Below are 13,362 nucleotides of genomic sequence, written 5' to 3' on the forward strand. Positions count from 1 at the left end.
TGCTTTTTCATGTTGCACAAAAATACTTGATAGCTTTATTTTTACACTTAAATTTAAAGTTGATCTAGGACATTCCCTATCCCAACTATAAATCTGTCCCCACATTTTAAATTTACCTCCCTTCCAATGCAACATGGTTTTGCCCAGGTACAAAGTTACTCCTTTTTATTGTTTTGCTCTCCTTAATGACTCAGGCCTTGTGTGTTGGGATTTGTTTATTCAAACAGTGGGTGTATTTACACTACCTAGCAAAGTATGATATTTCATCTTAAGATCGATCAGTATGTTACCCCAAAGTGAGCATAAGTACCTTCCACTCCCAAGGCTAATAGATATGAATGACCATAAGTTTACAACACTAATACCTTTGAACATCTGTGGGTGGAACATTCAATGGCTGGTACAGGCATATTTTTAGGAGGACTGCGGACCTGTAACAGGTGGCAGGCTTGATACATAACTGTAAGCAAAAGGGATAAGAAACAAATTAGAAACAAGTACTGAGAATTATCCAGTATACAGGACAATACCTAAAATAAATTAATAACTGAGTAGAACATAGCATATAGACAAGAGAAATGGTCTTTAGTATTTGTCCATACAGACAGGATAAGAACAGATAATTGAAATAAGAAAAAAAAATCTACATTTTTAGAAAACATTTTAAATATCTCCATAGGAGGAAGAACATTACCAAGCAGTGCAATCACCATGGGTCACGTCATTGGTTTGCAGTCACCTAGAGAAATGTTCTGTAAAGACTACAAATTGGTTGACTCACACTTAAGGGTGTGTTTAGTGATCAAATGAAAACATAACAGACATGCTATGTATTATTCCTTTATATATTATTATTTTTGCTGTTTCAGAACTTTACTTATTTTCTATGGAGTGAGCCTTTGTTGTCTGTATTCAGCCGTATGGCTAATTCCTTTTCTATGAGCTCCAGCAGACACTGATGAGGCAGCCGTATGCACAGTTCTTGTCTTATCACATATGCCTCTTCTATGTATGTCTGTAGGTAACAGCAGAGTAGGACACATGGAAGTCACGGGATTGTTCCCCTGCATTCATTTTTGAGGTAATTAGAAATTACGCTGAGAGTCGTAGGTTTCTCAAAATGCATCTAGCTTTGCACCCATATGTCAGGTTTACTTTATGCATATATACCTTCACATAGACTAATACAGAACCTTGTCATAAGCACAAGAAAGGTTTGCTAACATTTATTTGGATGCTTTCACACATTCGCTATTAGACTTGATATAATACTCCTTCTCACTTATGAATGAAAGTATCGAAAAATAATTTTTAAAATACGTCCACAAATTCCTATAATAAATGCACAATCAGTGAAGAAAACACCTATCTACTTTAGAGATGAATTTGCAAACATCCATTCAGAAGCGGTTAGCTAGATCTGGCGAACATCATCATCATCATTAGCGTGCATTCCACCTGCTCTCTAGTAAACAAACAGCTCCTGATGACAGGTATATACACGTCTCCCGCTGGTCTACCACATTTGCACAAACAGGCCCTTACTGTACTGGACCAAGCTTAGACCATCATTTCCCTCTCCCATCCTGCCTTCAGTCATAAGGAAGTGCAAGTGTCCTGCAACTCTGCATGTGCCCATATGCATACAGATATTTTCCTGACCATGTGGAGTACAAATGTGAGGATTTTATGCTAAGTAACTCAGCATCAAGCCCAAAGCATTCACTTACAGCCTATGGACCTCATTTAGAGTCGGACGCAAAGTCCATTTAAGAAGTGTAGGAGTGGGAGTGTACCGCAGCTTGGTAGGGTATTACGAGTGGCAAGCAACACCAGTTGCGTCCCACTCTTAATCCCCTATCGAGCTGCAAGCAGTTCCTGCAGCTAGCTAACGCTTGCGCCACCTAATTTCTGCTGCACAGCTTCAGCCCTGTTTTGACGTGTGTTGTGTCTGCGCCTCACTGCGACTAGGATGTATTTACATGGTCACGCCTTCACAATTCCGCATTCCTCCCATTCTCTCGTAGTGAGTCACAAGCTGTCGCAAGTGTTAATTGCGTCCAAGACGCAGGCGGATTTGGTGTTTTCTGCACATGCGTGTTAGTGTTTTTTTGTTGGATGCGCTTAAACCGGACTTTGCGTCCGACTCTAAATGAGGTCCTATATGACCAATTTACTATGCAGCATGGCGAATAGTTGTGGCTGCAAAGTCTTTCTTTTGTTGCATATTTACAGACAAGTAATTGCATGTAGTCATATATTTCAAAGTGGTACCTATATCTATATGGCACATTTTTTATTTGTATTTTTGGAATGTTTTTGTTAAGTGTTAACTCTGATGGTAATTTGGAAATTATTAAATATATCTTTCATTCAAAAATGCTCATCTTGTGTTTTTCTTTTTTTCCTATTAGGTTGTACTAGATTTTCCAGTTATGCTAGGCAATCACACAGTGAGACAGTTTGTATAAGCTCAGAAGTATTAGCTAACATTGGTGCACCATATACATACTTCAACATCTTCAGCAGCAATTGATCGCTTATGGCGCATCTGCAATATGTGTTTCTAAACTGTATTCTACAGATTTATCACATGTGTATTACCATACTTATTTACTATCCTTTTCTGTTGACATATTATTGTTATTAAAATAGTGAAAGGTGGACACCCCACAATTGGACAGAATCCCAAGCAAATTATTTGGTTATATACAAAAAACTAATTGTAGGTATTTACATTTTAATTCCGATGGAGTAAGGGGGTGGTGTCAGCACCCAGTGTTGGGCGGGGCTTATCCTGACAGCTATTGAAATATTCAGTAAATTTCATGATGATCCCTGCAGTCAGCGGGTGCTGCTAATTACTTTGCTGTCAATCTCAGCCTCAATGGGCAAGTGTAAAACCCTGCCGAAATCTGCGGCTCAGATGTTCCTACCGATGAGCAGTTTTTCACAGTTATTTTCCAGTTGCAATAAACCGGACACAAGACTTTGAACTGCATTTACTTAGCAGTAAATGGCACCTGGGGTGTGATCCAATGAGAATTACTCCATTTGTAAACTTAGTGCAATATTTAGATATAAAACAGATTCCCACATTTCTTGGCACTGATATTGAACCGTTCCTTTCTGAGTATGTACCAGATGAATTCCAAATCTAGTTTGTAACATAGCAAGAGATTGCAAGGAAATAATATTTGCGGCAAATAATAGGTCCTACTTGTCAGTTTGAATGTCTCTGTTTCCATGGCTATGATTGTGTACAATGGTGTAATTGTTTTACTATTTGTTGATTTAATTGTGATTGCTTTACCCACTGATAGTTGTGTTATGGCTGATTTTATTTACCAACAGTTTAATGACGTGTTTCCTATTTTATGGTCTATCTTTGATTGTCGCAGTCTGCTCTGACTGCGCTAGAAGCTCTGCTGTCCATGACTTGCAGCAGCAATATTTACCAGGAGCCTAGATATCGGTGATACTGACCCTTAGGCTGCTGAGTATCCGCTAAAGTGGCCAGATACAACACCTACATGGCCCTGTACGGATTAATGATTTACAGAATAGAAACCTCCTTTTATAATATATAATATATTCTCGCCTGATTCAGAAGCGTACGATGATAACCTTAAATTTAAGCAGATTTTTGTAATCATTTATATTGGACCTACCCGTTGCGACATCGGCTAACTAAACATGTCTAGTGTCTTTTAAATTAATTGAAGCATTTGACCTACAGCACCCAGTAACTGGGCCTTGCAAAACATACAATTAAAATGGAATTCCTGCTTTTCCATAATAGATATGTTTAATTAAAATAAGAAGCTATAACTATATTTGCCATAAGGACGTACCATAACCGATTTGTTTCAATCCATATACTTTCAGCAGTGGGTAGACAGTAGCACATCATTTCTCTAGTAAACAATGATTTAAAACCGAACACCTATGAAATGCATAGGGTACAAGGTAATTATTTCAAATGCACTCTGCATAGCAACCTCTGATATTCTATCTAATTGCGATGCAACCATATAATGTACTTCATACTTGATGTCAGCCCTAAATAATCCTCATTTCTCCAGATGGTCTTTATTGGATCAATCAAACTCCAATAGCAGAATAAAACGCTTATATTTCAATCCAGGAATGTTATATACTATATAAACTATATAAAATATACTATCGACATTTTATGAAGCAGAATCGATTGCGTTTACTCTCTCTGAACTCTGACATTAAGACCCCCTCCTTCCCCTTACAATACACAATATCTAGCATGTTATAATTAAATAATGTTCTAATGGTTGAAGTTGGCGAGAAATAATGCAAAGTTGTTTAATTATAGACCCTATTGCAGAATAAAGTTTACTTGAAGAATTTATAGGCTTTCGCTCATAAACTGATGTTTGTACGATTTTTCAAGGCTAGAATATTTTCTCATGCAATTAAATCAGATTTGCAAAACAGTATGATAGTGTAAAAGATTCACTAGATACTCAATGCAAACACTTTCATGGCCATATTTTCCAGTCTACAAAGAAAACTGTAAGAGCATTAGTCAGTAAGGTCGTCTGTTACTATTGCCTCGCGATAAATTAGTGCCAGTAATGTTTCTTTTGGCCGTTAACCCTTCACATTCTCCTTTAAGAGGAAAAAAACAGCATTGTGCAGCTTAAACTGTTTCTGACATTAACACTGATGGAGCAAGGGGGAAATCGGTCATTTAAAACATAAAAACTAACACGGGCTGAACAGATGATGTTACATTTTCTATGGCACGGATATCAAAGGTAAAGTGCTGTGTAATGCCAATTAAACGACTTAATTATTGCCATGGGACTAACTAAACAATAATTAAAAAGAGGGAGAAACAAAACATTACACTTAAAAGCAGAGGCAGTTAAAAAAAAATTACATTCCATATTAGCAGTTCTTTCAAATACATTTATAAAGCGAATATAGAGGAGTGATGTGCTTAACCCACTCAGTGCCAGCTGACTCGGTAATATATTGATCTGGCACCCAAAAGGTTAAAGGCAGCCATGCGTTGCCTACATAGACCCTCCAGCTGCTGTGTGTCAGACAGGCTCGAAGAGCATCATTTACAATATCTGTGCCTAACATATGCCCGTCCACTGAGCACTTAGCATGTGATACAATGAATATCGCTTTAAGTGTATACAATGAAAACAAGGAAGAAAAGCCACTACCTGCTCATTGTTCAGTAGACTTCAATTGCTGGAGAGGAAGGAGCCAAGAGTCTGCTGAGAAAGACCAGACACCCAGTCCTCTTCCAATAAGGTGCTAGAAAAGCCTGTTACTGGAAAAATAGACCCTGTTTAAAAAGAATGGGGTTATTTTGCAACTGTATTCCTGAAATCTGCTCCTAGTAAAGAGAATGTGTTTTGACTGGATTACCATTTTATTGACTCATTTACATGTTGAGCCTAACACGGGTGCCACAGATTCGTGTGTATTCTGATGTGGCTACAAACTTGATTTTTACTTAAATATCGTTTTCATGCCCTCTATTAGTTAGCAGGCCTTGTGTACTTACTGCTACTGTTACTTTTCACGCCCCTTCTTAATACACGAAATCATAGCTGCCCCCAGATCTCCAGTAGAGAAAAGCTTCCTCCATTACCCATATGGCAGCCCGCTGGAGATAGTTAAAAAAAAAATACATAACTGTTCACACTGCTTTTTCCCCTGAGAAAACCAGCATTCATACTTCTGTTCTTTATATTTTTTAGAGGATCGTGTGAAAGCCTTGCCTCCGCTTTATGATGGAAATCAAAATACAGTAGAGGAGTCTATAAAAGAAAAAAAAAACTAATGTTAAATAACAAGCTTCACTGTGTGAAAGTCTGTGGCATTAATCGGTTTAATCAGGATGTTTTATGCCAAAACTGGAACGTTTTCAGAATGTGTATATATATATATATATATATATATATATATATATATATATATATATATATATATATATATATATATATATCATACTATATTTTGCATACTTTACTAAAATAGTTTTATAATAGTATTTGCATTTCAACACAAATATTGATATTTTGAACCCTAGATGTCAACACAAAGGGGACATGTACATAAACCCCAATGAAAATGTCCTTTAAAATACAATAGCTGCTCATTACCTGCATGCTGAAGTGACACAAGTTGGTTGTGCAGAGATGACAGTTCCATGGAGATCCAGTATTCAAAATACCTGAAATACAGCACAAGTGTGTAAAAGAGAATGTAAGCACGGATCGTTGGTGTTTAGAAATGAAGAGCTTGTTAATCTTCTTACAACAACAAAAAAAAGTTATAATGCTGCTTTAATGGGTACTGCAGAAATAGCACTAAATTATGTATCAAGTGAGTATACTTCACAACAGTTCTTCATTCTTGTGTTCAAAAACAAACAGCAAAATGGTTATGAATCCTCTGATCAATTATGCAACAAAGAGAAAACAAAGAGAAAATTAACTAAAAGCTTAGTTAATTATCAAGTAAAAGAAATGGTGAGAGCTATTACATTGTCAAACAATGTTCCCTCTGGAACACTAAGCAAAGTGCAGTATATGCTTGCCCCTGTTTGTTTCCTGATGTATATCTTTGTTCACACTTTCTGCATCATCCGTGTTCATCTGGTGCATCAGTACCATAAACCATTAGCTCCGGCTTTCCTTTCATCTTTAAGGTGGCGGACGTTGCTATTTATCCACTAGCAATCAATGAGTGGCGTCAGCAGTGGTACTGTAATGACGATTGCACCATTAAGGATGACAGCTTAGAAAGAAGAGGGCAATGGTGATCCCTCCCAGAGCCAGTACAGCACAGAAGCGTGCAGGCAGCACAGGGTCATCTATATCTCTCTATTGCTCATCTGCCTGTTTCTGCTGCCAGCACTAGTCCTCTCTGGCTTACTCAGAGACACAATGGAAGCCAGAAAGGAGATGGTCATGTTCCTGGAGGGAGGTCAACTTGGCACTCTAGTTGGCAAGAGAATGTCTAATTTGTCGGACACAGTGGGAAGCCCCATTCAGGAGCCGCAGGAGAAAATGATTCCTAGAAGCTGCCTGAGCCCTAGATCTGTCCCTTTGGCATCCAGGGAGAGAGCAGAGGAGGAGGTGGAAGTTGTATCAGGGACCGGCCCGGATAGTAGGTCGGCAGCGCTGCTGCTCTCCTCTCCCCATCCGGACTCCCTAACAGTCAAAGGGCATCACAGCAGCTCGGACACGGAATCGGATTTTTACGAGGAGATTGAAGTGAGCTGCACCCCAGACTGCACTAGTGCCAATACCGACTACCAGCACAGCAAAGGTACCGGTCCCTCTTTTACATCCCAAAGTATACCTCACCAGCCCGTACCCAAGTGCTGTTCCCAGGGACGCTCAAAGCCTGCCTGCCTGCACTGGGTGTATGCAAATACTATAGGGATATTTATCGATTTATAGCACATATTTTTTGTTTACACATAAGCATATACACCATGCACACACACACACACATACACACACACACACACTATATATATATATATATATATATATATATATATATATATATATATATATATATATATATATAATTGGTTTATTTATTGACTTTTAGAAATGTAGAACAAATATTAAAGATTGTTTACCTCTTTTCGCATGGCAAAGGAATATTTTGGAAAACGTTGATATTTGCATAATGTACCATTATTTCAAGGCTGCTACTGTAATACACAGACATTGAGAAGCATGTTATGTTTCATTTTGCACTTAGTGATGGCACCTTTCAGTCTTTTGCTGGGGACAGAGCCCATGCTGATCACTACAGGGTGCTTAACACCTTTCTCTGTGTTCAAGATCAAAGATTGAGTTTAGGAAGCTCGTCTGGGACATTGTGTATAGGTGACCATAAAGACAATGAGATGGGGACTGGAGATTCCTCCTGCCAAGCTACGGCGGGGATGTTGCTTTACATGTCCCTTACAGATCCCAATGATCTTCTCACTTTCAGAGGTAACTGGCGCCAGCTCGGAAATTGTCTCTGGGATGTTAAAAAAACAAAACAAAAACAACAACTTTCGTTGACCAGCACAAAAGCCCAGGTTGCATTTGAAAGGACGCCAGTCACAGACAACCTCCCATACTCCAGGCATATCCTCTGTCCTTATAAACACTGGGCCACTAGTATATAATAGCGCTCATCAGCCTGGATATTAATAAATACATATCATTTTGTTCAGAATTGTTAGTTTTAAGTTCATTATCTTGACATACTAGTGCCAGTGAGCAGATCGTTAGGCACTGTTTCTTTGGTACTCTTTTGTAATATATTCCAATATAATGAATATCTATTTTCATTACAAGCCATCCTTTGTGTTTTCCATTATCTTTAATTTATCGACTAACCCATAGATTCTTGTAACTGACTGATTACCCTGACTGTGAAATTGGAACATGCACGCTAATTTAGGGGTTACGACCAATAATGGGCACTTGTGGTGCTGCTAAATTCACTGCAGATTTCTCGGTATGAATTAGGCTAGAGAATAGAGCTGTCATTGCTAGGCATTTGTATGTGTAGCACAATATCACAAACTGCAAACTGAAGCCCTCTTTCCAAAGGCCACTGCTCCTATCATATCGGTGCATTCTCAGGCTCGGATGTGACTTTATTTCTAAATACATCCATCTTGAAAATAATGTTGCTCCGAGATTTCGTTGTTACTCTGGCAGTATTATTATTTTTATTGCATTGGAGATAACAGATCTATACATATTGTTTGCCTTTGTAAAAGCATAGGGTTTTATTTAGGGGTTCATTTGGATAATTGATAGCAAAAAATTCATCCAAATGTTGCTACCAGGTCAGTGAGATCCAAACACCACAGCAAAACAGGGCAATTCTATGGCAAGCTAGAGAAATTATTAGTCTGTTTACCTAAAGTCCTATGTTAATCTTTCCTTTATGACACCCGGATTGAATGGTTTGGCTCTCTATGTTTTGGTTGTATTAAGGTGCTAGGTAAACAGACATAGCTGTGAAACGCGTCCTACGTTTGGCAAGATCCTGACTGTAGCATAATGTCCTGTGTTTGACTTCTGTGTGCAGGTCAGTGCTCAGAGGCTATGGGTGGCAGCCCCGTGAATGGGAGCGATTCATCAAAGGGAAGTGGCGGATCTCAAAGCTCTCTCTCCTGTACTGCGGACCAGATGCGCAGATACAGGACAGCCTTCACCAGGGAACAGATAGCACGTCTGGAGAAGGAATTCTACCGGGAAAACTACGTATCGAGGCCTAGGAGATGTGAACTAGCTGCAGCCCTTAACCTTCCAGAAACCACGATTAAGGTATTGCACACATAACGCTTTAATCAGTGGCCACATTGCATCTATGGCATGTGATGGCAGATAGATCGATACACTGCTTTATTATACTCCATTTGTACTGTTTACATCTCTCTTAATTTTGTAGACATTATCTGGGGGGTAACCAAAAATAATAATGCATCTTCCTAATTATTGATAAATTCATAAGGCACTGATCATACCTGTAGTAGAGTCTTTGATTACATTTAGATGATTGAGATTTGAACTGATGCACACAATAGAGGTGGTGCCAAAATCTCAACGTGCTGAGTTATAATGGGCGCTCATGTCTATAACGTTTTCTTTACACTAAACTGGTCCTTTCTTTACTCCCAGGTGTGGTTTCAGAACAGAAGGATGAAGGACAAGCGGCAGCGTTTGGCAATGACTTGGCCCCACCCTGCAGACCCAGCGTTTTATACCTATATGATGAGCCACGCAGCAGCCACTGGCAATCTACCTTATCCTTTCCCATCTCACCTACCTCTTCCTTACTATTCTCACATGGGTATTGGTACTACTTCAGCCTCAGCTGCCACTCCCTTCAGCTCCCCATTAAGGCCACTGGACACCTTCAGAGTCCTTTCTCATCCTTACCCCAGGCCAGAACTGTTATGTGCATTTAGACATCCGTCCATTTACGCCACACCTGCCCATGGACTTGGTGCTGGGGGCAACCCTTGCTCCTGCTTGGCATGTCACTCCAGCTCTCCTAATGGACTGGCACAAAGGCCCGCAGGTTCTGACTTTAACTGCTCGCCGTCATCGAGATCAGATTCCTTCCTGACTTTCACACCTTCAGTCCTGAGTAAAAGCTCTGTCCCTCTAGACCAGAGAGAAGAAGTTCCACTGACCAGATAAAGGCCTTTACCCTTTACATGCACCCACCCTCTCCCACGTGACAAAGCTATCTGCCAAGTCTAATTGTTAATATGCACCTAATCAGGAGATGGCATTACAGAACTGATCAGGTCATCACAAGCTTTCTTCTCCAGATCAATGAATTAACTATGGAAGTAACTCATTATCTCTCAGAAGACAAAATGGACTACTTTTAAATAATGATCATTTTATAGGCATTACCACAGTTTTGTTTATTTTATGAGAGTGTCGGTGACAAAATGGAGGACAAATGTAGATTTAGAAATACCAGTCTGGAATACTTGAATGTCATTTTAACACAGAACAAAAAAAAAAGGTCATTTAGAAATGATTTTTATTCCAAATGTATATGAAATGAAATGCTTTTCTTTTCTACGCCACATCAGATCACAGTATTATAATATTGCAATTACATTCTACAGTGTAACTAACTTTGTACAAAACCACACTATCTGCCACGTTCTGTGGATGGGTCTTTTTTTAATCGAAATGGCATAGTCTATATATTTCCTGTTCACTTTTTTATATTTTTTTATTATTTTTGGTAGGATCAAACACTGGGCTGTGGGATAAATCTGAGCTGTGTGGTGAATTAGAATATTTGTACGTGAAATGCCAGTGGTCATACTCAGCTGCTGAAAAGTAGGCACACTGATTAAATTATCAAGTGATGTATATGTAAGGAGGATTTTTTGAATGTATAATAATTTTCTCAAAGTGCAAACCTTCTGCCAGATCTTAACAAGCCGCACAGGGAAAGGATTAGGTAGCCAGATCTCTACAGACAGCCATCTCTTTCTGCAAATTAGTGCACACGCAGTAGACTGCTAGTATTCCCAATCTACTATGCCTGTGTGCAAATATTCTTTCATTCACTTTGCTGGGTTTTTGGCTTTTTCGTTTATTTTTTTTGACATATATTATTTTCGTCCATACTTGATTTTCAGGGATTTGTAGTTTACATTTGAATTGTTTTAAGTTATTTATATTTGCTTTTGTTGCACATGTAGGGCTGCGATGAAAATGTCCACCTTGAGTTCTGTCTAATGCTAGACTTTATTTTAAATATTTTCAGAACTGGGTTTGATATTTCTTTGCAATGAATGTCTTTTGTGAAGATGATTTAACACCGTCCAGAATAATAATAATAATACCCTAATAAAACACTGTTACAATAATCTGTTAAAAAAATCGCAATAAAATAATCGCAAGGACATATTATAACAACTTCTCTCACAGAATTTACTGGTGTTAATTGGTATCTATTCCAAAGTTTATGGTGGGAAACACGATCGATTTTCACACGACTTTTAGAAGATTTTTATTTCACTTGACATATTTCATGCATCTTATCGTCCATTGTTTTATTTTGAGATTCAAAAATAGGTTGCAATGTTACTTTGTCTGAACTAATTTTTACAACACTTTAGTAAAAAAAGTATCAATATGAGAAACATACAAGTAATATATTGAGTGGCCATCCAAGTGAAAATCTGAATATTATTTCTAATAACATGGACATGTTGCATCTTTATATTGACTCATTGGGAGTAGTTGGGTTGGTTCATATTCTGCAAACATCAAAGATCATTTCAGAACCTATAACTTCATAACAGCAATGCTACACCTGTGACATTAAACGATATTTGTTTTATTATAGCTAAATAGCTCATGGCAGATAAATAGGCTTGTTGCAGGCAGCTGAAATGCCCACAGCACTTCAGTTTAACAAGGAGGTAAATGAGATGTCTGAAGTAATATTACAAGATATCTAAGATCAATGATAAGACCAGTGTCCAATCAGCAGTCTTTAATTGACTCTACTTCCTGGGTAATAGTTCCAGAGACATCAAACAGAAACTAAGCATGATAGAATATTTTTTGTAAAGAACCTATAGCACCCAAAGAATAGCTACTTGCTTTCAATATTAACATGGCCAACAGAACATTCACAATTCTGAATGACATGCCACCAATATCGAGAACATAATATGGCAGCAATATATGATACTTATTATTTCTAAATAAATACACGATATTGCTTAGTTGAATTCTACATTGTGCCTATATATGAAGAATAACCGGAATTAGGATCATATACTAAGGTCATATTTAGGTGCAAATTGTAATAGACCATAGAAACCAATCAGCAATTCGTTTCCATTTGTCTAATGCAAGTGCAAGAGAAAGCAACAAAATAAACACCTAAATATCTGATTTGTAGTTTAACATTAGTGCCAATTTGTTACTAAATGCAATGTTATTAAATAATCGTAGGTGTGTTATTTTGATTTCTGCAAGGATGAGGAGAATCTAGCTAAGTCTCTGTAGTTCCCCAAGGATCCTGTGTTCATACAAGCCAAAGTGAGCCCAGTCACAGCCAGCCCCCTGGTTGTTAGCATGTGATTGATTACCTTATTAAAGCGTGTTCTTGTAAGTGTGACCAAACCGATTGAAAACTACATGTTTAGAATAAAGCTGCATGCTAACAGCCGAGTAAAAAGGGGGGGGGGGGGGAGGATATGAATAGCTGGTTAATAATTTATCATCCCAATGGAGATCTGGTTAACTAATTTTACACGGTGTACAGGACCATTGCTTGATACAATCGGTCAAGGCTTCATCTGCTCTTCGACTTCATGTCACTGTACAGGATAAATCCACTAGTTAGCTCGGTGTGCAATCACTGGAATTGTGGCAAGTACTGCTAAGGAGTTATACAAACAGCCTTGTAGAATAAGCATTGTGCACTCTATCGCCATCAGTATGATCCCTTATACCACTCAGCTTCTCATCTCTGGGTCTCTTCACATACCTGACAGTCCTTTTGTTTTCAATTATTCTTGTGCTCGATTTGTTACATTATTTTACTCAAGTTGAGCAGTCACTCTAAATACACGCTACCATATGTCAGCCTGCTCACCAGCTTGCCAACTACAATGGTTTAATGAACAAACCCTGGACCTTTGTTCCAGAAACATGTCCTCGCCTATTCAGTCACAAGCTAAACGTGTTAATCGTTTCATAATGCGACCCATGGTTTGAGGTCAAGAGGGCGGCGATATCACATACTGTTAAATAAGTGACTCAACACTGCGGTGCAAAATAA

General features: G+C 38.4%; 1 protein-coding gene and 1 long non-coding RNA gene across 2 annotated transcripts; one reads left to right on the forward strand and one right to left on the reverse strand.

The window, feature by feature from the left end:
* Positions 1-371: 371 nt before the first annotated feature.
* Positions 372-6,785, reverse strand: LOC142157675 (uncharacterized). The gene is made up of 5 exons (XR_012692561.1): positions 6,545-6,785; positions 6,162-6,232; positions 5,693-5,816; positions 5,214-5,338; positions 372-460 (listed from the first exon to the last, which is right to left on the reverse strand). It is a non-coding gene; the product is annotated as an uncharacterized LOC142157675 (long non-coding RNA).
* Positions 6,684-11,462, forward strand: EVX1 (even-skipped homeobox 1). Its single transcript, XM_075211263.1, has 3 exons — positions 6,684-7,332; positions 9,115-9,353; positions 9,708-11,462. Exons 1-3 carry the CDS (start codon positions 6,948-6,950, stop codon positions 10,230-10,232), a joined length of 1,149 nt encoding a protein of 382 aa, XP_075067364.1. The 5' UTR covers positions 6,684-6,947; the 3' UTR covers positions 10,233-11,462.
* Positions 11,463-13,362: the final 1,900 nt, after the last annotated feature.

The sequence above is a fragment of the Mixophyes fleayi genome, chromosome 5 (genome assembly GCF_038048845.1).
Source record: "Mixophyes fleayi isolate aMixFle1 chromosome 5, aMixFle1.hap1, whole genome shotgun sequence".
Lineage (NCBI taxonomy): Eukaryota > Metazoa > Chordata > Amphibia > Anura > Limnodynastidae > Mixophyes > Mixophyes fleayi.

Bases quoted from the DNA above. Each gene is read 5' to 3' on its own strand.
- EVX1 (XM_075211263.1), top strand. From the start codon at position 6,948: ATGGAAGCCAGAAAGGAGATGGTCATGTTCCTGGAGGGAGGTCAACTT. The intron at 7,333-9,114 runs GTACCGGTCCCT...TTCTGTGTGCAG, and splicing joins CGACTACCAGCACAGCAAAG to GTCAGTGCTCAGAGGCTATG. The intron at 9,354-9,707 runs GTATTGCACACA...CTTTACTCCCAG, and splicing joins TTCCAGAAACCACGATTAAG to GTGTGGTTTCAGAACAGAAG.